At 37.5% G+C, this 26,191-nt stretch overlaps 1 protein-coding gene across 2 annotated transcripts in view; it reads right to left on the reverse strand.

The window, feature by feature from the left end:
• SmydA-8 (SET and MYND domain containing, arthropod-specific, member 8) overlaps positions 1-26,191 on the reverse strand; it is a 50,749-nt gene that overhangs the window by 10,562 nt on the left and 13,996 nt on the right. Inside the window, exon 1 of one of the 2 annotated variants that reach the window (XM_067784508.1) lies at positions 3,703-5,088. The exons of the other annotated variant lie outside the window; for it this stretch is intronic. Coding sequence (XP_067640609.1) covers positions 3,703-4,593 — 891 coding nt within the window. The 5' untranslated portion in view covers positions 4,594-5,088. Of the gene's footprint in view, positions 1-3,702; positions 5,089-26,191 lie in introns of those variants that run through there. 2 annotated transcript variants of the gene reach the window in all.

The raw sequence follows: 26,191 nt of genomic DNA on the forward strand, positions 1-26,191 counted from the left end.
TATGAGTTCGAAGTCGCAGTCCTAGAGCTTCTGTACTGGCATATGGTGTGAGGGTCAGGAGGCGTGGTAGCGACTGGTTGTAGGGATTGCTACTGTTCGCACATCGGGACTTGTAGCTCTTAAAAACATCCGAAAACACTGGAGGCGCCCTGTGCTACGAGAGTCATGAGTATTAATAGACTATTAATAGCAACCGTAAGTCGCCTTTGTGCGTGACCGCCAAGGAGCCACAAATGATTTAAAGAAATTGTGTTCGCGACGATTATTAGGAGTTAACCCTAGGTGAAACTACGCTTTGCACGAGATATGCAGACAAAAGTGTGGCTATTTTATGTATTTCTATTTCTTTTCAGCAGACGCAGCAGTACCAATTCCAAAGACCGGGGTCAGGTTCGAAGCTTCTCTGGAGTAAGTGAACGAGGGACAATCCCTCCGCAAGGAGCTACTCCTGAAAATTTTTGAACGGTCTGTGAGATCGTGAGGCAAAAACCCCGGATCTTTCCGAAATGGCCAAACACGTTGATTTCCTTAAATACATACAAACAAAACCTTTCCTAAATATTATTTTTTTAAATAGAAAAATCAAGCTTTTTAAAGTAAGAACACCGGCGTACGCCGGCGCGCCGCCTACGCCGCCGCCGCCAGTATATAATAGAGTCTACGCCTCCGCCGCCGATAAAGCGATCGGCGTAAACCTCTAATATATTGGTACTGAAATGATCTATTTCGTACAATTACTTAAGATATTGTGAATTATAGAACTCACTCTGTTGCCCTATACCTTTTTTCCCGCTTCCCCTCATTCTCACCTCAATCTTGTTTATCTGTGACCGGTTAAAATATCGAAAAAGAACTCTTTTGATGGATATCACAAATTTAGTGATAAAGAAAAAATGGGCCGGAAACAGCGCCACCTATTGTGAGCTTTTCTTTTGTAGGCTCTTAACAACTCTGGAAATATTCTGAATCAGTTAAAGTAAAATAAATATACCCAGAGTGTCTGGGAGGATTCAGCTCTACAACTGAGTCCATCTCTGAAAAAAATCGAGGTCACAGGAAGCATATTAACTTAATTTTCGTGCCGCTGCTATCAAATATGGCCATCCCCAGTGACAACGTGCTGAGCTTTCTGTAGGCGGAAACTTTCTTGCCATGATCTCATTCATCTTGAAAACTATACAAGACAAGAGCGCACTTACTCAGTGGGTGAAATGGCAGAAATTTTGAGAAAGCGATAGGAACGTTGTAGTCTACACATAGGTTTCAAAACTGCAAAAGCGTATTGGGGCTAGGCTATACTCTAAGCATGTGCGCGCCTTTTGGACGCACTTCTTGACTCTTGCAGTATCGTGCAGCAATAGGTCTATGCTATAAGGAGAAGAACTTAAATGCCCCAAAACGTTACATTTTCCGCTCCCATAATAACAATCTTTTTTGACATACAGTCTTCCTTCAAGGCATTATACTCTTACTTGACGTGCATAGTACGGAGATTTTGCATCTCGCTGGCATCCATTGGAAATATCAATTAATAGAATGAGCCTAACAGTGCCGTCCAATCATTACTGCGTTATCTCGTAGGGACTATCGAGATTTTCTCTACATAGGTGCACCGAACTTGTTTGAATCAATCGGGAGTCTTGTGATGCTTGAAGAGCCTTAGCTATGTTTACATAGAAAAGAAACGAGCTTTCTTGGCTAACAAAACAAATTTGCAATAATAGTGTTACGGGTGATCAGAGGTCACTCTGTTATTACAGCTGTCAAAGGAAAAAGGTGATGTAACAAAATCCTATTCTAATTCTAAACAATTAAGAAGAGTTTATATGCACAAGTTCCTCTGCTTATGTTCAGACTTCCAGGCAAAGCCACTCAGATTTATGGGAATGCGGCTTTTCGACATTCAGGTGGAAAAAGGTAAGCGGATATTTTTTCCTACTTCAGTTCACGTAGGATAATAAGTGATTTATGGAATTATCGAGAAGTTCAGCAGTCAAAAGAAATCCCCACTAATGAACTCAGGCTGATCGACTCCGTAAATGCTCTAAGCATGGTCATAGCCAGCACCAGGCTGAAGCATAAGCATCAAGCTAGATGGCTGTCCCCCAATCGAAATATAGATAACCAGATCAAGCACAGAAAAATAGACGGACGAAATACCTCCAGTGTTTTATATGTACACACTGTTCAAGAACCTATAAAATAAGAAGCAAAAATACAACGAAATCTAGACTTCGAAAGGCTGCAATCACAACAGACCGCCAATGATTTCGCAATTCGACCCTCACGCCTGCTTTTTGGAAGCACAAGTCACCACAAGTCACCACAAGGGAATACATGAGTAAGGAGAGCATATCTCTAGAGCACTTCGTAGTGCTTTCGAGGAAAAAATTTATTACCGACAGCCAAGAAAAAACAACTGACACGATGAAGAATGCCGGAGTCAAAGGGGCTGCGCAACATACCCGTGGAGAATCCTGTATATTGTCTAGTTACAGGTTCAAGGGGTCATATCAAATAATTTCCGAAATGGTTGGGCAAGTGCCTTATTGATACTATTTTCCGAAGAGCAACTTCAGCTGCTAGCCACCAGGAATGACGGCGGCAAATTTCACTAAAAAAAGGCAATGGACAGAAGTGGGCTTAAACTTGATAAACTTCTGTAAAAACAAAAATGGTGACCGTTGTCCAGAGGGTGCTTAGGTTATGGCAGGAACACTTCTTTCTGCGCTTTAATGAATAAAACGATGAAACGATGATAATCGATGATGATAGAATTTATATTTCGCAATGCGACTATGACCTAGTAAGAATAGCAAATAGCCATATTAAAGAACAAGGCAAGCGTGGCTGATGGACTGCCTGCGGCGGGAAGGAGTTGGTAAGGCGCATGCATCAGCTTCTTTGCAAAATATGGTCGGATGAGTGCATGCCCGACAATTGAAATCTAAGCGTTCTTTGCCCCGTCCGCAAGAAAGAGGATCCTGCAAACTGCCCCAACTTTCGCTGAATCAGAATTCTTAGAATCGTATATTAGGTCTTGATCAAGCGTATTGTGCGAGCCGTTCGAAAAGAAGTTTCAGACAGGGTGACCCCCTGTCGTGCGGTTTCTTAAATTTGATGCTGGCGAAAATTGTACAAGCTTAGAGTTTAACAGCTGTTGACCAATCTTCTGCAGGAGAGTACAGTTATTGACGCAGGCTGACGAAATTGTCATCACTGGTCTACTTAAATGATTAATGAATCGGAATAAAATGTATCAACGCTATAAGACTTCTGTATCTATTTATATTAAGATATTTTCTATTTTTATTTTGTTTGTTGGATATCACCGCATTAATTGTCTTGTTAAGCGCATTAGTGCGGTGGTCTGTCTACCCTTTTATCTAATTTCTTAATTGCAACATGCTCTCAACCAAATCATTATTTATTCATTGATGTCGTCTTCTCCACCTGGGTTTTCATATTTTTCTACCCTAAGGCATTTCAACGCGCCATAAAAACGCACACCCTTTTGTTGCATTTTGCCGCAGTCACGCAAATAAATCTCATTAGTCTCATTGCCAATGCCAGTGCCAACATTAACAGCTACATCCATATACTCACATGCCAGCGCACATATGTACATATATAGGTAAGGTCACGCGCCTTGACCGCGACCAAGTTACCAACGAACACATACACATCTTCATATAAACTCACCGTAGCGTCGTTACAACGCGCACAATCACATGCAAAATGTTTTGTCATTTTCAGAAAAATCGCACGCGTCGAATTACTCCACAGAATCTTTGTGTACGTTGTTGTAATTTCAGCACCTTTAGGAATATAACGCGCTGCGCGCACTACCGCCAAATGTCCATTATCAAAGTAATGACTCGCGTTTGGTGTACATTCGTGGTTCATTATTGCGGTCAAAGGAAAAAGGCCGCGTAATAATATTTCATGTTCATCCGCACGACAAGGCGCCTCAAATGCATTTGTATTCAATACGCCAACAATACGAAAAAGTTTATCCATAAAAGGTTTATCTGTAGTTGGAAATTTGCGAAAACTTTGCGCAGCTTTAATGATTTCCTGTCGATAGCCACGATCTGGATTGGCTTGCATAGCATCGACGAGCGCGCGCTGATCTGGCTGAAGAAAGAAAACGCGCACTGCCGTCAATATGCGTAACGAATAAGGATTGACGAGCTGCGGTGCAGCGCCCTGCTCTGGCGCGCATATATCACTTAATTTACTCAGTTCGACAGGCTGCCAACGTTGGAACAGTTCACATTCTTCGCGATGTTTCTCCGACTCAGCGCACGCATTACACACGGGTAACATACATTTGCGCTTGCAAAGGAAGTCTTTAATGGCCAACATTTTATTGCAGCAAACGCATGTATTGAGTATGGAGCCTTTGCGCGCTGTAGGGCCCACAACTAGAGGACATTCGCGAAATAAAAGCTCGCCAGCATTAATATCACGTAATGCGAATACACCGCGCCCTGCAACTTTAGAATGCGCGACCGTCCAAATGGGTTCGCTATCCTGCAGATCACGCAAATGAATCGCCACCAGACGCGCTAACTCTTCCGGTGTTGCCATATTGGCAAAATAATGTGCACTTTTTTATGGAGCGCGCGTAGTTTCCATATAAAAAGTATGTGTTCTTTAATTTTTTTTTTATCACACACAAACAACCGTCTTTCTAATTTTGTTAGAAGGCCTTCTAAGTTTTATTTTTTTGCATAAAATTTTTTTTTTTTTGCGAATAATAAGTTTGCGGAGCGTCTTAGTACCGTACAACACAAAATGCTAGCGACTACTATGAATCGCGTTGCTTGGAGCGCCAGCCGTAACTATATGAATATGATATGTTTGTTTGTATGTTGAGGAACTGCTTCTTTTGCCGCGGGTATTTGTATTTTTTATTCGGCCTATTGTCACCGAAACCGCGCGTAAAAGCTAACAAGCCCCAACACCACACGAAAGAAAACCGCTAAATGTAGAGCGTGTTGGGTGTGTTACGATGCGCCATAACAAAAGTTACCATGAGCGTATGCGTGTGAAAATACCACAGCAAAGCGTCGCGCAACATTATCAAAGGCATACTGAATATGAATGTGAAAGATGTGAGTGAGAAAATATATTTTTCCAATACGCCGTACAAACGACACAACATAGCGCGCGCACATGGCAGCTGTCATAGTGTTGTTTCTGAGATTACAAACTTACATACATGTGTACACATTGCGACAGCCAGCCAGTGTTGGATGACATTGGTATGCACATATGTTGTTGCTTGTTGCTGCTACAACTTTCTGGCGTAAGAGTCACTAAACAAAAGCTGCAGGAGAAGCACGAACAGAAACGGCTGACAATTTTCATGATGTTGACATTGACACCGACGTTGGCCGCAACATTAGCCTTGTGTGCGCTGCATTGCATCGGCATATTCTTATTTGGGTACGTCATTAATATGCGGCATATTTTTATGTTTGTATCTGCCCTTTGGTCATTTTGTCTATGCTAATCTCGATGCGCAACAGTTGCGAATAGTAGTGACCGACCGAATGTAGAATTTGGTCGTTATCCCAAATCGATGTCCCGAATTAAATATTTTGTACACAGAACCAAATCTGTTTCATACCAGCAAAGGAGCATCAATATCGATAACACCCCCTTTAAACCTTCGGGGATTATCTCTAGCTCTACAACAACGGTAATTTGTGATTACGTCTACTGGCTCATTTTGACCTAGAATAGCTATGTAACGATCGCTGCTACTCGGTTTTAATTACAAATCTTGAAATCCGCTTCAATATTGGCATCTTATTAGTGATCACCGAGTAAACTGTTTTCCAACTGAAAAAAACTTTTTATTCTCAATATTATGATTAGAGCCTCTCAATAAGTGTCGCACACTGACCTTGTATAGTTGACCGATACTACTCATGAGGTGCGGACCAGGTGGAACTCACTAGATTCGGCAACCATTACCGAAATATTATTTTGCTCGTATCAGCTGCACTCTTAGAATTACCCCTATATTGACACTGAATGTCCTGCATACGCCTTTCGGGCTTATTAGCATAGAAAACTTCCGCATTCATATCACGTTCCACCTTATCTCAGGCACGACATACTGTTGTATGCCGACAACTACCCCCTTTGCCAGCGCCTTCATTATTTCTAACAGCTAGATCTTCACGGCACAGTCAAAGGTGGAAAGATGAGTAATTGAATTGTAGCTGCCCAATCACTATACTGTGTTCTATGTGAAAATTGCCGCAATGCTAATCAATGATATTATGGTTACTTAATTTGCACTTAACAGTTATGGCCTTCCAACAAGGCGCGCCAGTCATTTCTTCGGTACGTTAACTGGCGTCAGTTGGTCACATCAAGGAAACTTAAATCGTTTTTCATCTGATACGATAAGTGACTTGTAGGGCATTATTTTCGTTTGACGAGAGAGGGCTTTACTACTGTTAGAGAATTTAACAATCCGTCGGAAATCCAAGCGTCAATTAAGGCCCTGGCTTCAAATGTGGTACGATCGAGGGTAATCTGGGGGTGCCTTACCTTGCTTGTGATCGCCAGGTAGCGAGATCCTTCAAGCCGCAAGTGAGGGCCGGTGGTCTGCTAAATTAATGGTGCTAGATTCCGCTCATTTGTCTTTAGTGATTTGTGACCAGAGTAGACACAATAATACACTTAAACTCCATTTGTTTTATATTTCGACTTCAATGTAAGGATTTGGCAATGGGGTGTCCTTAATAGTCGATAATACTCTATTGACGATGAGCCAAATAACTTCGGTTTCAATCATCGAAGCCGAATCAATAAAAACAATTATGAGCACAGAGCGAACCTTTGGTACTACACTATTAAATACCGACGTATGAATGTTTGTATATGTTTGGTTACGCTCCATCTTTTGTTATACTCAGTTGAGCAGAGCTCACAGAGTATATTAAGTTTGATTGGATAACGGTTGGTTGTACATATATAAAGGAATCGAGATAGATATAGACTTCCATATATCAAAATAATCAGGATCGAAAAAAAATTTGATTGAGCCATGTCCGTCCGTCCGTTAACACGATAACTTGAGTAAATTTTGAGGTATCTTGATGAAATTTGGTATGTAGGTTCCTGAGCACTCATCTCAGAGCTATTTAGAATGAACGATATCGGACTATAACCACGCCCACTTTTTCGATATCGAAAATTTCGAAAAACCGAAAAAGTGCGATAATTCATTACAAAAGACCGATAAAGCGACGAAACTTGGTAGATGAGTTGAACTTATGACGCAAAATAGAAAATTAGTAAAATTTTGGACAATCGGCGTGGCACCGCCCACTTTTAAAAGAAGGTAATTTAAAATTTTTGCAAGCTGTAATTTGGCAGTCGTTGAAGATATCATGATGAAATTTGGCAGGAACGTTACCCTTATTACTATATGTCCGCTTAATAAAAATTAGCAAAATCGGAGAAGGACCACGCCCACTTTTAAAAAAAAGTTTTTTTTAAAGTAAAATTTTAACAAAAAATTTAATATCTTTACAGTATATAAGTAAATTATGTCAAGATTCAACTCCAGTAATGATATGGTGCAACAAAATACAAAAATAAAAGAAAATTTAAAAATGGGCGTGGCTCCGCCCTTTTTCATTTAATTTGTCTAGGATACTTTTAACGCCATAAGTCGAACAAAAATTAACCAATCCTTTTGAAATTTGGTAGGGGCATAGATTTTATGGCGTTAACTGTTTTCTGTGAAAATTGGCGAAATCGGTTGATGTCACGCCCAGTTTTTATGCACAGCCGTCCGTCTGTCCTTCCGCATGGCCGTTAACACGATAACTTGAGCAAAAATCGATATATCTTTACTAAACTCAGTTCACGTACTTATCTGAACTCACTTTATCTTGGTATGAAAAATGAACGAAATCCGACTATGACCACGCCCACTTTTTCGATATCGAAAATTACGAAAAATGAAAAAAATGCCATAATTCTATACCAAATACGAAAAAAGGGATGAAATATGGTAAGGTAATTGGATTGTTTTATTGACGCGAAATATAACTTTAGAAAAAACTTTATAAAATGGTTGTGACACCTACCATATTAAGTAGAAGAAAATGAAAAAGTTCTGCAGGGCGAAATAAAAAACCCTTAAAATCTTGGCAGGTATTACATATATAAATAAATTAGCGGTATCCAACAGATGATGTTCTGGGTCACCCTGGTCCACATTTTGGTCGATATCTGGAAAACGCCTTCACACATACAACTACCACCACTCCCTTTTAAAACTCTCATTAATACCTTTAATTTGATACCCATATCGTACAAACTCATTCTAGAGTCACCCCCGGTCCACCTTTATGGAGATATTTCGAAAAGGCGAACACCTATAGAATGAAGGCCCACTCCCTTTTAAAAATACTCATTAACACCTTTCATTTGATACCCATATCGTACAAACAAAGTCTAGAGTCACCCCTGGTCCAGAAAGGCCCACTCCCTATTAAAATACTCATTAACTCCTTTCGTTTGATACCCATATTGCACAAACGAATTCTAGAGTCACCCCTGGCCCACCTTTATGGCGATATATCGAAACGGCGTCCACCTATGGAACTAAGGATTACTCCCTTTTAAAATACTCATTAACACCTTTCATTTGATACCCATATCGTACAAACGCATTCTAGAGTCACACCTGCTCCATCTTTATGGCGATATCTCGAAAAGGCGTCCACCTATAGAACTAAGACCCACTCCCTCTTAAAATACTCATTAACTCCTTTCGTTTGATACCCATATTGCACAAACGAATTCTAGAGTCCCCCTGGTCCACCTTTATGGCGATATCTCGAAAAGGGGTCCACCTGTAGAACTAAGCCCCACGCCCTTTTAAAATAATCATTAACACCTTTCATTTGATACCCATATCATACAAACAAATTCTAAAGTCACCCCTGGTCCACCTTTATGGCGATATCTCGAAAAGGCGAACACCTATAAAACGAAGGCCCACTCCCTTTTAAAAATACTCATTAATACCTTTCATTTGAAACACATGTCATACAAACACATTCCAGGGTTTCCCTCGGTTCATTATCCTACATGGTTATTTTCCCTTATGTTGTCACCATAGCTCTCAACTGAGTATGTAATGTTCGGTTACACCCGAACTTAACCTTCCTTACTTGTTTTATTAATTGTTATACTCAGTTGAGCAGAGCTCACAGAGTATATTAAGTTTGATTGGATAACGGTTGGTTGTACATATATAAAGGAATCGAGATAGATATAGACTTCCATATATCAAAATAATCAGGATCGAAAAAAAATTTGATTGAGCCATGTCCGTCCGTCCGTCCGTCCGTTAACACGATAACTTGAGTAAATTTTGAGCTATCTTAATGAAATTTGGTATGTAGCTTCCTCAGCACTCATCTCAGATCGCTATTTAAAATGAACGATATCGGACTATAACCGCCCACTTTTTCGATATCGAAAATTTCGAAAAACAGAAAAATTGCGATAATTCATTACAAAAGAGAGATAAAGCGACGAAACTTGGTAGATGAGTTGAATTCATGATGCAGAATAGAAAACTAGTAAAATTTTGGACAATGGGCGTGGCACCGCCCACTTTTAAAAGAAGGTAATTTAAAATTTTGCAAGCTGTAATTTAGCAGTCGTTGAAGATATCATGATTAAATTTAGCAGGAACGTTACTCGTATTCCGTTATGTACGTTTAATAAAAATTAGCAAAATCGGAGAAGGACCACGCCCACTTTTAAAAAAAAATTTTTTTTTAAGTAAAATTTTAACAAAAAATTTAATATCTATACAGTATATAAGTAAATTATGTCAACATGTAACTCCAGTAATGATATAGTGCAACAAAATACAAAAATAAAAGAAAATTTCAAAATAGGCGTGGCTCCGCCCTTTTTCATTTAATTTGTCTAGGATACTTTAAACGCCATAAGTCGAACAAAAATTAACCAATCCTTTTGAAATTTGGTATTGGCGTAGACTTTATGACGTCAGCTCTTTTCTGTGAAAATGGGCGAAATCGGTTGATGCCACGCCCAGTTTTTATACACAGTCGTCCGTCTGTCCTTCCGCATGGCCGTTAACACGATAACCTGAGCAAAAATCGACATATCTTTAATGAACTTAGTTCACGTGCTTACTTGAACTCACTTTATCTTGGTATGAAAAATGAGCGAAATCCGACTATGACCACGCCCACTTTTTCGATATCGAAAAATACGAAAAATGAAAAAAATGCCATAATTCTATACCAAATACGAAAAAAGGGATGAAACATGGTAAGGTAATTGGATTATTTTATTGAAGCGAAATATAACTTTAGAAAAAACTTTATAAAATGGTTGTGACACCTACCATATTAAGTAGAAGGAAATGAAAAAGTTCTGCAAGGCGAAATAAAAAACCCTTAAAATCTTGGCAGATATTACACATATAAAAAAATTAGCGGTATACAACAGATGATGTTCTGGGTCACCCTGGTCCACATTTTGGTCGATATCTGGAAAACGCCTTCACATATACAACTACCACCACTCCCTTTTAAAACTCTCATTAATAACTTTAATTTGATACCCATATCGTACAAACTCATTCTAGAGTCACCCCAGGTCCACCTTTACGGCGATATCTCGAAAAGGCGTCCACCTATAGAACTAAGGCCCACTCCCTTTTAAAATACTCATTAACTCCTTTCGTTTGATACCCATATTGCACAAACGAATTCTAGAGTCACCCCTGGCCCACCTTTATGGCGATATCTCGAAACGGCGTCCACCTATGGAACTAAGGATTACTCCCTTTTAAAATACTCAATAGCACCTTTCTTTTGATACCCATATTGTACAAACAAATTCTAGAGTCACCCCTGGTCCACCTTTATGGCGATATTTCGAAAATGCGACCACCTATAAAACAACCACCACTCCCTTTTCAAACCCTCATTAATACTTTTAATTTGATACCCATATCGTACAAACACATTCTAGAGTCACCCCAATTCCACCTTTATGGCGATATTTCGAAACGGCGTCCACCTATAGAACTAAGGCCCACTCCCTTTTAAAATACTCATTAACACCTTTCATTTGATACCCATATCGTACTAACAAAGTCTAGAGTCACCCCTGGTCCACCTTTATTGCGATACCTCGAAAAGGCGTCCACCTATAGAACTAAGGCCCACTTCCTTTTAAAATACTCATTAACTCCTTTCGTTTGATACCCATATTGCACAAACGAATTCTAGAGTCACCGCTGGCCCACCTTTATGGCGATATCTCGAAACAGCGTCCATCTATGGGACTAAGGATTACTCCCTTTTAAAATACTCATTAACACCTTTCTTTTGATAGCCATATTGTACAAACAAATTCTAGAGTCACTCCTGGTTCACCTTTATGGCGATATTTCGAAAATGCGACCACCTATACAACAACCACCACTCCCTTTTAAAACCCTCATTAATACCTTTAATTTGATACCCATATCTACAAACACATTCTAGAGTCAACCCTGGTCCACCTTTATGGCGATATTTCGAAACGGCGTCCACCTATAGAACTAAGGCCCACTCCCTTTTAAAATACTCATTAACTCCTTTCGTTTGATACCCATAATTCTAGGGTCACCCTTGGTCCACCTTTATGGTGATATCTCGAAACAGCGTCCACCTATGGAACAAAGGATTACTCCCTTTTAAAACCCTCATTAATACCTTTAATTTGATATCTCTATCGTACAAACACATTCTAGAGTCAACCCTGGTCCACCTTTATGGCGATATTTCGAAACGGCATCCACCTATAGAACTAAGGTCCACTCGCTTTTAAAATAATCATTAACACCATTCGTTTGATGCCCATATCGTACAAACAAATTCTAGGGTCACTCCTGTTCCACATTTGTGGCGATATCTCGAAACGGCGTCCACCTATGGAACTAAGGATTACTCCCTTTTAAAATACTCATTAACACCTTTAATTTGATACCCATATCGTACAAACGCATTCTAGAGTCAACCTTGATCCACCTTTATGGCTATATCACTAAATGGCGTCCACCTATAGAACTATGGCCCACTCCCTCATGAAATACTCTTTAATGCCTTTCGTTTGATATACATGTCATACAAACACATTCCAGGGTTTCCCTCGGTTCATTTTCCTACATGGTTATTTTCCCTTATGTTGTCACCATAGCTCTCAACTGAGTATATAATGTTCGGTTACACCCGAACTTAACCTTCCTTACTTGTTTTTGCTTTAACTTTTTATGCTTTTTCGTTCTCTTTATGCTGCTTTGTTGTTTGCAATGTTTTGGTTTACGCCGCATTTTACCCTTTTGTTTCGTTAACTCTGCTGCTGAGTGCGTTTGCGTCAATATTGAATAACCCGTAAAAAATTGCGTCCTAATTATGCCTATTTTGTTTGATGAGCTGCACTTATTGGAGTAATTAGATAATAGGATTATCCTCCACGGATGGTAAGCTTATAACAGTCAATTTAAAGCAAGAGTTTAACAAGTAATTAAATGGCGCACGATCTCCTTATTGCGGGGCTTGTAATAGGAGAATTCATACACTATTTTTACTATTCATGGGCAGTTGCTATAAGCATTAGATGAACTAGACCTCGGATAGAGTGATTTTGTTCATCATATTAGCAGAGTTTGTTTGACGATTAAACGGAAAATCTGAACTTAGCTTCAGCACATTTGTTTTTGTAAAATAGTTCTCTTCTTTTGGCAAATACTTGAAATTTTTCGGGATCAACCATAATTTCTGCTTTTATAACTTCTTTCACCACAAATAGGTAGTGCCAGAGAGGATAGATAGAATAAGAGACGTCATTTCATACTTTTTGCTAAATTTATTTGTAATGTCCCATTTGAGGGGTAACTTAAAATTGCTTCTACACATTTTCATGAGGAATTTTTGATTGTTTTGAAGGATCGTATTAATTAATCAATTCATCCTCTTTCCAACAATCACAATATATTTATATAAACTTCTTACAAATGTGTAGAAGGCAATTTTCTAATACCCGCCAATCAGGTACAATACAAATGAAAATTGAACTGACGTCTCTTATTCTATCTATCCTCTCTGGTAGTGCCCTGTGGGAACGCCCTTCTTAAACCGTCAGTTTTCTCGCTTTAGTTATCAGATTTACTTCGTTAGTTCGATGCCGTAAGATTGACGCATAATCTTCCACACCCAGCGCATTGTTCCAAGACCTTCATGCCTGGTTGATCAGTTGTGTCCTTTTTATCTCACCCAATTTTGTGGAGACAACTACGGTTAAAGCTTAAAGCGCTGCGTCCTCCCTAGCCAGCTAAGACACCATTACGTTGTCGTCTGTGCCTGGCACTCATTATATGCAGTTGTAAGTGTGTCCTTATGCTAACTCTTTCCAGAGTTTGTTTGCATTGCAGCTCCCTTCTAGAGGATATGTTATGCGAGATAATTGTTTCCGTATTCCATCTCTGACGGCCCAACCACATTCGACGTGTGCGTCGTTTTGGTGCTGGCACCACTTTGGAATATGCACGTTGAATATTTCACTGCAACAACGAACGGAAAAGAGAAAGTAAGCACCAAAACGAAACAAAAGTGAATTTGGGCTTTTCTTCTTATAGTTGCTTACACTATTTTTTGTTGTGCCGCCAACTTTTACCGGTTTGTTTTCACACGCGGCGTTAATATGCGCACAGTTTCAATCAGTTTCTCCAACCCTTCTGTAATTTCAGACCTCTCAAAAGCGTTGACATTTTCATTGAAACTATTGCGGGTGGTCGGCGAAAATACGCGCTGTCGTCTGTAGCATTTAAATATAATTTTTTTGCGCCGTTAGCATGCAGTTGTTGTCCATTCTTATGCCTTGCCAATGCGACACATTTTTTGTGCAGCAGGAGTCAATCCACGACTATTTGATTGTTTTGTATAAGATTTGCTTAAGGATGAAATATGGCCAGTTTTTATAGATTCGCCTTATTTTAATGGTGAAATTGATGCAAAAAGTTCTTATGTAGATCATGCTATTTCAATACATGTTAAATTTGGCCTGCATTTAAGGTACGCAACATGTTAGAAAATATGGGAGGAGCCACGTGACATAATGGAAATCGATACTTTATTAATATGGTAACCTTTTCTTACCCACAAATCAGCTAAAGTCACCTCATGGTTCAACTATATGGTTGGCTCATCTGTACAATAACAAAATATGTCTGTTCAAATTGTCAAAATCTGTTTATTGGTGTTGGTGGAATGGTATGGTATGGAAACATAAAACTTAGCAGTTTTTGTATGTGTAAGAAAATTTTGACAATGTGTTCATTTTGAGTTCGCCATCTCCTTCTGACAATCCCATCGACCATGCAATGAAATAAATAAAATCAGCTGATGAAATGAGCCAACCATATAATTGAGCCATGAGTCATCTCAAGCCATGTGCTCTTTTGATTTGTCTTCAAAAATAACATTATTGGGTGGCACTCCAGGAGTTTACTCTTTAACGACTACCCTGGGTGGTCGCTGCCCAGCGAAATTACAGCTCTCTCGATATTTTACAACATTCTCTAAGGATGATACCGACATACAGTTATTTAGCGGAACGCTGCGTGGCAAAGATAAAGTAATGGAAAGGGCAGATATCGAGCTTGGATATTTCCTTTCGGTGAACGCGGACCTCCTCTTAGAAAATGCTGCTTTAATAGGGGCAGCCTGAATTATCGGCTGACAGCCTAAATTACTATACCATAAATTCTTCATACAATTCCTTTCTTGAGAGAATATCAGCGGGGAATCTACCAAAGGGAGTCTATCGTACCAGGGATGAAGTCTAAGCCTCTCAGAATGCTGAAATGTTCTGATTTACTAGCTAATATCCTTCAAGATTTATTGCTGCACGGGCTGTGGCCATGTTGCCCACTGCGGCCATTTATGCCAGGGACCTATATGAAAGTCAAAGCATCTCTCGCACCACACTTACCTATAAAGTGGGAAAACTCGGAGTAATTTCAAAGTAGCACAGTATGGAGTAAGACTGGAAGTGTGATTTAGGGTGGTAGTGAGAGTGGAAGTGGGAGTAATAGTGGCAGTGGCAGTGTCGGAGTGCGAGTGAGAGAGTTAGGCTCTGAGCTGTCATTGGTTATCTCGGGATTTTTTTATGGAAGCGAGGCACAAGAATGATATTGACTCAGTAAAATTTAATTTATTTTAGAAAAGTTTCATTGTTTAGAAGAAGAACTTTCTTTGGCGAAAAATCCGCCCCATTTTTGAAAAAAAAAAAAAAAAACTTGTTTTCGTATAAAATAATGACAAGCTGGTTAGGGGGGTTAGAATATACCCGCGGCAGGATACCTGTCGTAAGAGGCGACTAAAATATCAAATTAACTAAAGGGGTCGCCATCGCAATTTATAGATTTTTCAACTCAATTGTCAACCTCACCTACCCGTGGCAAATCCTGTTTATTTAACAGCCGAAGTTCTGGCGACCCCAAGTTCCTGATGAATCTAGGGGGAGGGTGGGATGGCCTAGAAGGTTTCATGTGATGTTTCCGAGATGGTCGGGCTACTACCTTAACGGTGCTTGTTACCGCAGCGTACCGGATCTGCATACGGCAAATGACCATCAACATCGATGACACTCCCCAAGGCCTTCGGGGAGTGTCCTTATCGCTATAACAACAACAAGCGGCCTAATTTCCTATGGCTTATTAAGACTGCATCGTAATATCAGCCCTAGTGAAATGTAAAACTTAAAAAGAGAACAGACGAGTGCTGTTAAGAATTTTCAAAATGGGTTTGGATGTTCAAAGTCTATTTTGTTAATTTCTCATTGCATTTCATTTTCAACTTTTTCTTTCTGTTCGTATATTATTTTTCAATCGTACATATAGCTTTACATTCGCTTATATATCAACTTGGTTCATTTGAAATGCATTAATGGTGTATGGTTTCGCAAGGACACTTGTGGGTCTTCACACAAACTACAAAAACAACACCAACCTACCAATTTCACAAGTACATCATAAAACCCGTTTGCAAATAGCATTTTCCTAGCTGAATATGAAAACCATTGCACATACTTAAAGTTCATGTTGGCGCAAGTATGAATATTGCAGTTGTCAACCTCTTCGTCGTTATAATATTCTCCACAATCTATTCATACAAAAATATTCCCAACGCTGCATTTCATGCCACAACGTCGTCCATTGCACCAAATAATGTTCAAAGCCAAGCGTCTGATGATTAATGCAGCAATTCCCTTGACCTCCATTCATCACAATCGCCATTGTAGGTAGGAAGGTATCCGTATTGTGTTGCTTCACTGGTATTCTGCGCGCCATAAATTTTGCGGTTGCTCATTTTGTTGGCGTTGCCCACAAATCAAATAGCCAACTAGTCAAGCAGACAGGCAACCAACCAAGTGGCAAGCAACAACGCCGACCAAAGCAAGCAAGGTTTGACCAAATATTTGATTGAAGCGTAAAGAAGTTGCATGCGCGAACTTCAGTGAAAAGCAGCGGAGCTTCACAAAATTCTAGTAGGTCACTTTCACCACACCACAAACGTTAACACAATTTTTAACATAATTTAAACACACAAAATACACTGGTTGGAGTTCTAGAGAGTAAAAATTAAAATTCTGAGCAGATTAGCTGAATAAAAATTGTACAAATAATTGTTAAATAATTAATACAGACAGTGGTGGTTTAACAAATTCTGCTGTGGTGAGTGGTGAATGTGACCTACTAGAGTTTTGTGAAGGTTGCTTCACACTATTTTTCGTTCCTGCAACATCTCTATCTTAAAATTATTTCTGGTTTGAAGGAATGATCTCTGCTGACGTTGACTGTGACGAATCAAGTGTGGTAGCATTTATTGGCAGAATGAAGGAGCAAAATGAGAAAGGTAGAACAATGCAACGCTGCATATAACCACAAATATATTGAAAAATACTTTTATACTTTATTATATATGCAAGAAATTGCATATATGTGGGCACATTTTATATGTACCGTTATGCAAATATGCGGCCAAAGTCTAATGGCACGCAACCTCTGCGGCGTTTTTTATACCCAGTTGTAGGTTGAAGTATATGAAGTTAAACTCCTGAGAGATATTTGAGAATAAGATAGGTTTAAGTCCAAGCGAATTCGAGCATCACTAAATTACTCAGAAACAGTGATTGGAGTCCCTCTTAATCACCCCAACGCCTGCGACAGAAGCCATTCGCTAGTATTACTATGCGCTAGAAATGGCACTATTATCATCTTTATCATCATCGTTTGTTAAAAGGTTAGCAGCTATTCCTGTTTCGCGATAACTGATGCCAATTGGGAGGACCAATTGAGTCTTTCTCCACCTGCTCCTTCAAACTCTGTGAAGATCTCCCCTAGCCTTTGGGATTTTATTCATTGCATTATTTGCATATATGCGTAATACTCCTAGAACTCATCATTATACCTACTTCAAAAGATTCCGTCGGCATCAAACGCAGTCACGTAAATCATCCGGGGTAACTGTCTTTTCGAATACTCCATCATCATCTTCGCTCGACTCCGTTCATGATTCCAAGCCATATATCAGAACAGATGTGATGAGTGACTTTTAGAGCGTCATTTTTTTTTTCGTTGGGATAGCACATTACTTTTCAAATTGCTTGGAGAGGTTTTTCCCAATCCTTAAGGAGCTGGTGGTATTACTTAACGTCATTGGCAAGATCTCTTTTAACTTTCCAGTGAACTAAAATTCAGATAAAGCGGCAATATGGTGAGTGTCAATTTATTTGTTTTCCCTAGGATCTGGCGCATTTGGCGGTCTGGTCGATGGCAGATTTACCAAGTCTGATTGCCACTTCATTTGATACGTATCTGTTTAGCGTTGTTGTAGTTGATTCCCATCATGTTGCATATTGTCAGCAGAGTTGCGCTCGTTAAGATTTGAGTTAACGTAAATCTCTTTTTGCGTGTATTGCTCACTATGTTCGTCGTACTTCAAACCACAAAGTTGACGAAGTCTGCGTCGATTATTTCTGTCACCGAATACAAATTTATGTGGCGTTATAACAAAAATGTTTGAATATAAAGATATTGCATGCGCGAACTTCGGTGGAAAGCAGCGGAGCGTAACAAAATTCTAGTAGGTCACTTTCACCACACCAAAAACTTTAACACAATTTTTAACATAATTTAAGCACAGAAATACACTGATTGGAGTTTTAGTGAGTAAAAGGTAAAATTCTGAACACAATAGCTGAATAAAAAGTGTACAAATAATTATTAAATAACAAATACAGACAGTGGTAGTTTAACAAATTCTGCTGTGGTAAGTGGTGAATGTGACCTACTAGAATTTTGTGAAGCTTACCTCACACGATTTTTCGTCTATGCAATGTCTCTATATTATATCGTTCCTGGTTATAATGTGGGCTTTGCTACTCTTGCGCAAGCTACCGCTCATAAAATCATGTAGACACGACATATTTGCATATGTGTGCAGAATTTTTTTGTATCGATATTACTCGAACTGTTCTTTGGAACCACTTACTCTTCACGTTTATACCTGTTGAATTTTATGACGGATGGTTCGTCGTTAACAAATCGATTACATCAATAATTTGCCGATAGCACTCCGATAAGAAATTACCAACCATCCGATAATAAATCGGTAAAGTATTGTTAACATATCAATAAATTTTCGACGATAAATCCAAATTTAAATTAATTTAATTTAATGTAACTCAATTTAATATTGTAACGAATTTAGTGCAATTCCGCTTATTTGCAACCTTCTACTAACGTTCGTATTGCTAAATTGTTGAATAAATAACTACAATATTCACTAATGCAAAATGGTCTTTATTGGACTACTTTGAAAATACTTCACAATAGCACTTATACTTCGCATCTGATAGCGTGCTTACTCAGCTTTCACTCCTTTTATACTCTCTGCTGTCTCGTTCGTTTCTTCTTCTAGAATTTACTACTTGGTTACCAGCTATGAACTTACCAGCTATAAACTAAAGATGCACGTTTACAGCCTCTCGTATAGCCATATGAGCGTGTATATGTGAGTAAGACTTCCACCGAAGATTGCATACTTTTGTGAGTATCTCAGATATATGCATGTGTTTGTGCGTATCTCTCCGCTTCTTGTATGTACATATGTGTAGACATAATGATTGATTTGTTTATGTACATACAAGTCACTGCTTAGTATCGGCTTAGAGACGACAGCACCCTTAGCGTTGCTAATTTAAAAAATAAATAAATGTAAGGCGTGATAAACTCCGAAGAGATTTTAGACCGAGCTTGTCTTCTGTCTTACAAACTGGTGGGAAGGGACATACTAGTTTTATGCCGACTCCGAATGGCATCTGCAAGGCCGAGAAGCTTTTCAAGGCAGAAATACAACCGAAGTGCTTTCCAAACACTGCCGTGGTGCGACCCCGCTTTGAAAAATTTTCTTCTAATTGAAAATACTTGTTTCTAAAATTTTGATGTTGCTTTGCCCGGGGCGTGAACCCAGGATATTCGGCGTGGTAGGCTGAGCACGTTACCATCACACCACGGCGGCCACTGTTTTAATTTAGTTTAATTTAATTTAATTTATTATAATTTAATATAATTTTAATTTAATTTACTTTGATTAAAGTTATTTTAATTTAATATAGTTTAATTTAATTTAATTTAATTATAATAATTTAATTTAGTTTAATTTAATTTAATTATAATAATTTAATTTAATTTTAATTAAATTTAGTTTAATTTAATGTTTTTATTCAATTTATTCAAATTTAACCTAATTTAATTTAATTGAATAATTTAATTAATTCAATTTTAATAATTTACTTTAACTTCATTTAATTTAATTTTACTTAATTTAATTTAATTTTATTTTATTTTATTTAATTTAATTTAGTTTAATTTCTTTTAATTAAGTTTAGTTTGATTGAGTTTAATTTAATTAATTAATTTAATTTAATTCACTTAAATTTAATTTAAGTTAATTTGATTTCATTTAATTCAACTAATTCAGTTTAGTTTAGTTTAATTTAATTTTATTTTACTTTATTTGTTTAAATTAAATTTTATTTTATTTAATCTCATTTCATTTTATTGAAATCTTTTTAATTTATTTTGCTTATTTTTTAAATTTTTTTCTTTTTACATAATTTTATTTTTTTTGTTGCATTCATTTTATTTTACTTTATTTGATATTTCTGTTAACTTTTTTTATTATTTATTTATATTATTTCATGTTAGATTATTTTATTTTATTTACTTATTTATTTCAATTAAATTTAATTTTCTTTCTCTGATCAAATAATACACAAATATGTTCTAACCAACAAAACCTTAAGATTTTGTTATCAGTAATACAAATTACGCAGCTATACATCTCTTCGTACACTTGCATGCATCAAAATTGTGTATAGCAATAAGACTTTATATTTACATGTAGGTGACGTGTTTGCTTTGAGTTGCTGTGTTTTTTCGCTCATATCAACTCTACCATGTACCCTGTGCCCACATTACGCTGGAGTGTAATGACTACACTTACACTCTCTCTTTTTATTACTCCATACATCATACCAATAACACACATTACGTCTACATTTACACATTCTCTAGTAATACATATACTACATATACCAATATTACACACAAATCCTGCATTTATATTCTACATACATCCCCTATAAAGAATACCACTTACAAAAACTACGCTTACGTATACGCTTACACCTTACGCTTGCATTCAGGACTCCCTTATACTGTAAGCAAAGATGTTTACACATCAAATGCTACACCTGAGTATATAATTTTCAATCGTATTCGAAGCAAAACTTTTAGCTCCTTTCTAATGTATTCACGCTCATTTCATTTTGATATTTTGCCAATTTACGATGGCATTTCGCGGTGTTGTGCTGACTCTGCGTAACGGTAACAAGCCTATTTCCCACGTATATATTATATGATAGCTACGTTAATTTGTGCATACATAAATATTTTGTTAAATATATAAATGCTCAATTGCGTTGGAATGTGTCAGTTGTTAGTGGGTTTAGCTGGTTTGTTTTTTTTTTTCCAACGCAAGTTAACGCATAATTATGTGCCACATGAAACTTTTATTATATTGTAATAATCAGGGCTGCAAACCGGTTCGAACCGAACCGGTTCCTGAACCGAAGCACCCGCTATTTTGAGGCTTTGAACCGAACCACGAACCGAACCGTTTTTTTCTTAACTCCAAAAACCGATCCGAAAGCCCAAAACAAAAAATGGTTCGGTTCGGTTCAAAATAAAGTTTCAACAAAAATCACTTAACTTTTTTAATTCACCTGTTTTCTTGAAAATACAACTCTAAGATAAAATTGCATACATTTTTTCTCGATGGCAACGCAGTGAGTTGCCAACTTTGCCCGTGCATAACAACTTTGTATATGAAAGAGCTTTTTCATTTTTCATTTATAACATTTATAACATAGTCCGAACTATAACACAAACCACGTACATATGTACATATGTATAATTATAAAAATTTTAAAGTTAAATTAATCAAATTTTTATCAATTTTCGAAACTTTTTATTAATAGTTTTTAGAAAATCTCTGAAAGTGCAGTCTTGAAGCTCATTCAATTGAAGTGTAACAGAGTGCAAGTTCCAAGTAGATGAGAACTACCGTTAATTTTTTAAAAGTTTTCCCCCGAGGGTGTTGCCCGTATCTTCCATATAAAAACAAATTTTGTTCATGCGGTGTATGGAAAAAATGCGAACACCCTCTTTAAACTTGCACATTATTACACTACAGTTAGATGAGCTACAAAACTGCACACTCAGAAATTTTTTGAATGTTTTTAATAAGTCTGGAAAATTGATGAAAATTTTATTAATTTTTGGAAGCTTTGTGTAAACTTTGAAATGTATATATATACTAGAAGACCCGGCAGACGTTATCCTGCCCTAAATTTAGCCTATCTGCATATATTTTAAGAAGCTTTTTCCTTTTGACTCTGCCCCCTCTTCACTTTTTCCTAATCCTTTTATTCACTCCTCCCTCCGTCTTTTTCGCTTCATCTATCTCCATTTTCGTCTCATTCTACCTCTTTCTCAATCTCCTTCTCTCTTTTCTCGTCTCTCAATTCCTTCTCATCTTCTGCATCCCTTATTGCCTGCCCCAGAGGCTGGTATGTATTTTATTCCAGTCCCAGTCCCAGTCCCAGTCCTAGTCCTAATCCCAGTCCCAATCCGTCTCTGGATAATATATTACTCTGTACTAAAGCACTCATCAACAGCTTTCATTTGATATCCATATTGTATAAACACTGTCTAGGCATTCAGTGGCCCACGTTTTGACCTATATCTTGAGATCCTAGTCACCCAGGGGTATGAAAATTACCCTATAATAAAGCACACATCAACAGCTTTCATTTGTTATCCATATTCTATAAACACATTCTAGGGGTACTCGGGTCCACGTTTTGGCCTATATCTCGAGACGCGGTAGGTCGCTCGCAACCAAACCTATGTAGTAACCACCGCGTAAGGTTTACGCAAATTGTGTGAAAGTTTAAACAAAATCGACCGATGCATCTCTTCAAACACCGGCGACCAACTAACACACATTTTAGCCTTTCTTTTAATATATATAGATTTTTATTTTTCACACTTCACTATAATATTAAAACGAAATGCAGATTTTCGTTGCTTTTGAAATTCGGCTTAAAAATTGCACATGGAACAACTAACGACTCTCCTGTATTAAAAAAAAATTCATAGTACCTCTAATTCGTGGGCCCCCTCAGAAACCCCCCAACCCCTCTCGGCGGGCCTGGTGATGTGCTATACTTGATATCATTCGCTATAATATTTTTTATTGATTAGCACGTTGTTTAATTAAACACCAAGCAATTACACGGAAGTATATCCGCACCACCTGAAAATATGAGTGCCACTGCGTATACGTAAAATTTTAATATTACCTATAAACAATTAAAAAAAATTGCAATAAAATAATATTGCGACTATAAACTGAGATATAGCCTATCCTATATTTCAAGTTAGATCAAACTACACACGGAGTGAAAAACAAATTTAAAATCGGTTCAGTAGTTTAGGAGTCCATTGACCTCAAACTTGTGACACGTGTTTTTTATATATTAAGATAGTTTGTGTTATAGTTAGAACGATATTTTAAATTGTAATTATTAAAAACTAATAAATAAACATAATTTGGGAACAATACCGTTTTAAAGGAAGACCGTATATCAACATTTGTAAGCTTAATGGCTAAGAAAAGCAATGAAGAAATTTACATTTTCATGAATATCTTTTAGTTTGTGTAGTAATCTCGCATCTAAAATTTACTAGGTATGTTTTATATGTATGAATTAGTGACGAATTTAAAATTTTGTATACTATCAAACTTAGTATTAAATGTTTGAACCACTTGAACCGAACCGGTTCTGCGGTTCAGAGGTACCCGCAAACCGGTTCACGAACCGGTTCAAGTTTTGCCTGAGTGTTTCGAACCACTGAATCGACCGCTTCGATTTTCAAGGCGGTTTGCAACTCTGGTAATAATGTTGTCGTTTCGTATATATGTATATAGCATAATATTATTGTGTTCTGACAAACATATGTATGTAATACATATAAATTGATGTAGTAACGCACGTGTTTGTTTAGCGTACATGGCGTATGCGCAATATTTACTTAGTACTGCATATTCATGTTAATTGTGCTATTGCACGACATATGGTGACATTAATATGTTAACTGGTACGCTCTGTATGTAAACACACAAATAGATTTTCTTATTTACGTTTATATGGTATATTAATAAACACTAGTGTTGTTTCATTTTCTTCTTTTAAGAAAATTTATTTCGTGTTGAATTTATCGACTCGTTTAATTTATAGTCATCTGATATACATTTTTCTAACAAGTGGTCTTTTCTTTATGGGTCATTATATGTGGTGTTTGAGTTATGCCATTTCAAAGTTTAAAAACCCAATATCTATAGCTATTTACACACCTGCAATAAGCCAATCCTCGATGTTCTCGATGTTGATGGGCCTTTGCTGGATATAGATCCGGTATGTTCCGATCACTAGCGCCATTAAGGGACTGGCTCGACCATCACGAGAACGGTTTAATATGACCACATTGAACCTTCTAGATCATCGCGCCCCCACCCCTTAAATCCATGAGGAAATTGAGGTCGCCAGAGCCTTGGCAGCTGAAGAAACAGGAATCGCCACGGTAAATTTGGTTGGAAAACTTTAATCTGTGCTAACAACCATTTGAAAAGGTATCGCTACACAACCCCTTGAATCATTTGGGTATTTGAGTCCCCTCTTACGACAGGCATACCCGCTGGGATACATAAGCGCCTTTTGGCTTGCCGTTTTTCCCCCTTTGAAAGCGTTCTATGTACATTTGGCCTAACAGTTCTTAAAGAAATACATAGACATATGGAAACATAAGCATGCAAACCATTCATCAAATTTCAATAAAACTTCGTCAGGTTATTGCCTACAGTTAGAGGAAAGTTATGGGCACAGTAAAATTAGCCTGAAAAGGGTGCGCAGCGGGATATCATTTTAATTTCGATTTTGGTTTTCGGTATTTTAAAGGTTTTTTATGCTGAGGAGTTTGTGTTTGATGTGACATGAGTGACTACTCCGAATTTTTATATCCGACTTGCTTCAAAGCTCATACTTCCTTGAACTTTCTATATGGGAATCTTTTTTCTAGGAACAGGGTTAGATAACGATCTATAAAGAAGAGTATTTTTATGATTCAATACTCTTGAAGTTCTTTTCTTAGTTAGCCTTTTTCCAGCGTAATTCATTATTTGGGATGCCTTTTCTCTGTAAAATTAATTAGCGACCGACCTGTTTAATAAAATACTATTTAAGTTGCGGTTTGCTTTTCGCCGAATATAATATTGGGAGTACTTAGATCAAGGATCGACCTATTCGAAAAAATCGTATTAATGATGAGTGTGGGAGAGAGTGGTAAATTTAGCCTGATGAAAAAGAAAGTTGCAAAGAAAAATATATTGAAAGAAATCAGAAGGGGATAGAGGCGGGGAGGAAGACACGGACGGAAAAATGTACAGGGAAAAGCAGATGCAGAACAATATGGGAGAAAAACCTGATAGGAGGAGGCGAGGGAGAGGAAATCGACAGTTTAATGAAAAGAGAGATAAGGAAAAAATTAGAAGAAAAAAGGAAGTTAGAGGAAAATAGTGGGAAAGGAAGTGGAAGGAAGAAAAAAATACCAATTTCTGAAATTAGTTTTACTGCAGCAGCAACGCGCAGAGCACTGGTTTGTAATATAAATAAACTAATTGGTTTTATCTGTACCGGCTCGAGGTCAATATATTTAGTAATAAAAACACCAGTTTTTATTTTTTTATTCCGATATATTTCGGTTACAGGTCAGTAACCGTCTTAAAGGGACTATACAAAACAATGTAAAAACAAATTTTCATACATGTAATATGTCATATTTTATAAACATACATACATTTTTGAGTTAAACGTCCGTTCGCGTTGGCGTGGAGTTTTGTACTGTTGATTTTGTTGTGAGTAAAGGCTCCATTACTGATACTTAGCATAGACTTGACTTGGCTTGCGAACTGTCACTTACAGTTCTGTTAAATTAACATTGCATGTTACTGATTACTCAAAACTTAACTTGACTTAGAAGTCTGTTGAATTTTGATTTTCTATGTAAGTTCTAAGTGACGTTTACATTTTGAGATGCCATTTGTTTGTTTCCATTTCATTTTGACATTTTGTCATACAAATTGACATTTATTTAGAAATAAATTTCAACGCTGATTATGATGCCAGATTTTATACGCCAAGTGGAGTATAATCGTGGCTAAGTTGCCAAGTTTACGCCAAGTCAAGTCAAGTCTATGCTAAGTATCAGTAATGGGGGCTTAAGTGTCTGTACAAGTGAGCGACGTTGATCGTGTCTGTTATGAAGTTTAGTCGTATGTCAGGTGATGTATGTATTACGTGTAACATTTCCAGTGTTAATCTCTTTCTATAGTGATTTTGTTGTTGTAATACCGACGCTTTCTCAAAG

The sequence above is a fragment of the Eurosta solidaginis genome, chromosome 4, assembly GCF_040869045.1.
Source record: "Eurosta solidaginis isolate ZX-2024a chromosome 4, ASM4086904v1, whole genome shotgun sequence".
Lineage (NCBI taxonomy): Eukaryota > Metazoa > Arthropoda > Insecta > Diptera > Tephritidae > Eurosta > Eurosta solidaginis.